Here is a 1800-nt window from a genome sequence, read left to right on the forward strand (position 1 = left end):
AGCGTTCAAAAAACTTAAACCACTTTTACTCTCTCAACCATGTTTGCCAAACACACCTTGGTTGGGTGTTAAGGTTTGTGTGTAATTATCCAATAGGTGTTTTCATTGACATTTTAAATTTACTGGGTACATTTGAGTCTCTGCTGTGTAGTTGCATTAACTGTTCATACCTCAATTATTAGGACGGCTGTATAAGATTGATTTTAAATATTTATTATTCAAACAATTTGCAAGCTTTTATTCAAAGCTACGTGAAGACAAGTATATACTTTGCAAAAGTTATGAAGTCGAACTATAATCTTTAAAATATATAGGCCTGGTTTAACTAATGACAACTTTTCAAAAACAGTTGCTATGTTATGTTACTCTTGTATTTTTCTTAAATCATAATTTGACATCTCTTTGTCCGGTTGCAGTCAACAAACAAACTTGTGTAGTTTTAGTATCATTTTTATTTTGCTATGCCAACAATTAAGGAACAAAACAGGGTATGCCATTTATTTATGATTATGAAATAACTATGGGTAACTAATCTATTGTATATTCTTTTTCTAGTGGGCACTGATGGTACCTCTACAATGGTGGAATGCTCTATTCATTCCTGAAAAAGTTTTCAGGATCAATTCTAGCCTTCACTTCTACTAGCCGCTTAAAGTTCTGGTTGAAATATTTGAGGCCCCAAAATTGTGCTTCAACATAGCTTGTATTCGGACCATTCACGCCCAAATCAAGGTCCCTGTAATTCAAGTATGCTCGTCTTGGCAACTTTGACAAGTAGAGCGCCAAGTAATCATAGAGTGTTCTTATCCATTTTATGTACTTAGTTGCATCTTCATTGGAATCCCAACTAACAGAATATTGGATTCCATATAACATACCCTTTCTGTGAGGGAATGGAGTTGCTGATTCTGGAATCTCACTCATTATTCTACCATATGGTGTCAGGATCATGAATTGTGACTCCTCCAAAACCAGCATCTTCCATAACCCTTCTAAACCAGTAGATGAAATCGGTTCTGTTACATAATCAGATTTTGTTTTGAAACTTGATGATGTTATGTTCCTGTTGAGCAAGACCTCCAATGACTGGTCCACTGAAAAACCTGCAAAGTAAAGAACAGATTGAATCCAACTCATCTCAGTGAAGTTGCTTCGTTGCAATCCGAATTCTGCAAAACTTTCCTGCATCAAAGGGAGGAGGTTCTCTGCGGTTCCAAGGTACATTCCCGTGAAAGAAAACACCACAGTTTTATTACCAAGTCGAGAAGCTGAATTGGAAACTCCAAGAACTGCATGAAGAAAGAGTTCTGCAGGAAGCTTTGGAGCAACGGTTTGCCACTTGGTGAAAATCTCAGAACCACCATCATCAAGATTCCTTGAAACCTCAAAGATGGTAACTGTTGATGGAACTTGGACAAGCTTGATCTTCCATGCTGTGATAACACCAAAGCTTGAACCTCCTCCACCTCTTATGGCCCAAAACAGATCTTCCCCCATTGCTCTTCTGTTCAGTATCGTCCCATTAACATTGATTATCTGCGCATCGATCACATTGTCAGCTGCTAGGCCATATTTCCTGAAGATGGTGCCAAATCCACCAATGACATATTTCAATAAAAAAAATTGTTAATAAAAAATTATATGAATTTTTGCTTCGCACAAAATAAAATTATTATATGTTTGTTTGCTTTTTATGTTATATATATGATTTTTTTAATTAAATTAATATAATACAAAATCTTTTATTATTCTATTCATATTTAATGTTTTAATTTTGTTTCTCACAAAATAAAATTATAT

The 1800-nt window shown here is 35.1% G+C and overlaps 1 protein-coding gene across 1 annotated transcript; it reads right to left on the reverse strand.

The window, feature by feature from the left end:
* Positions 1-492: 492 nt before the first annotated feature.
* LOC107473618 (berberine bridge enzyme-like 15) lies at positions 493-1591 on the reverse strand. The gene has a single exon (XM_021134106.2). The coding sequence runs from the start codon at positions 1495-1497 to the stop codon at positions 592-594; it is 906 nt and encodes a 301-aa protein (XP_020989765.1). The 5' UTR covers positions 1498-1591; the 3' UTR covers positions 493-591.
* Positions 1592-1800: the final 209 nt, after the last annotated feature.

The sequence above is a fragment of the Arachis duranensis genome, chromosome 2, assembly GCF_000817695.3.
Source record: "Arachis duranensis cultivar V14167 chromosome 2, aradu.V14167.gnm2.J7QH, whole genome shotgun sequence".
In the NCBI taxonomy this organism is placed as follows: domain Eukaryota; kingdom Viridiplantae; phylum Streptophyta; class Magnoliopsida; order Fabales; family Fabaceae; genus Arachis; species Arachis duranensis.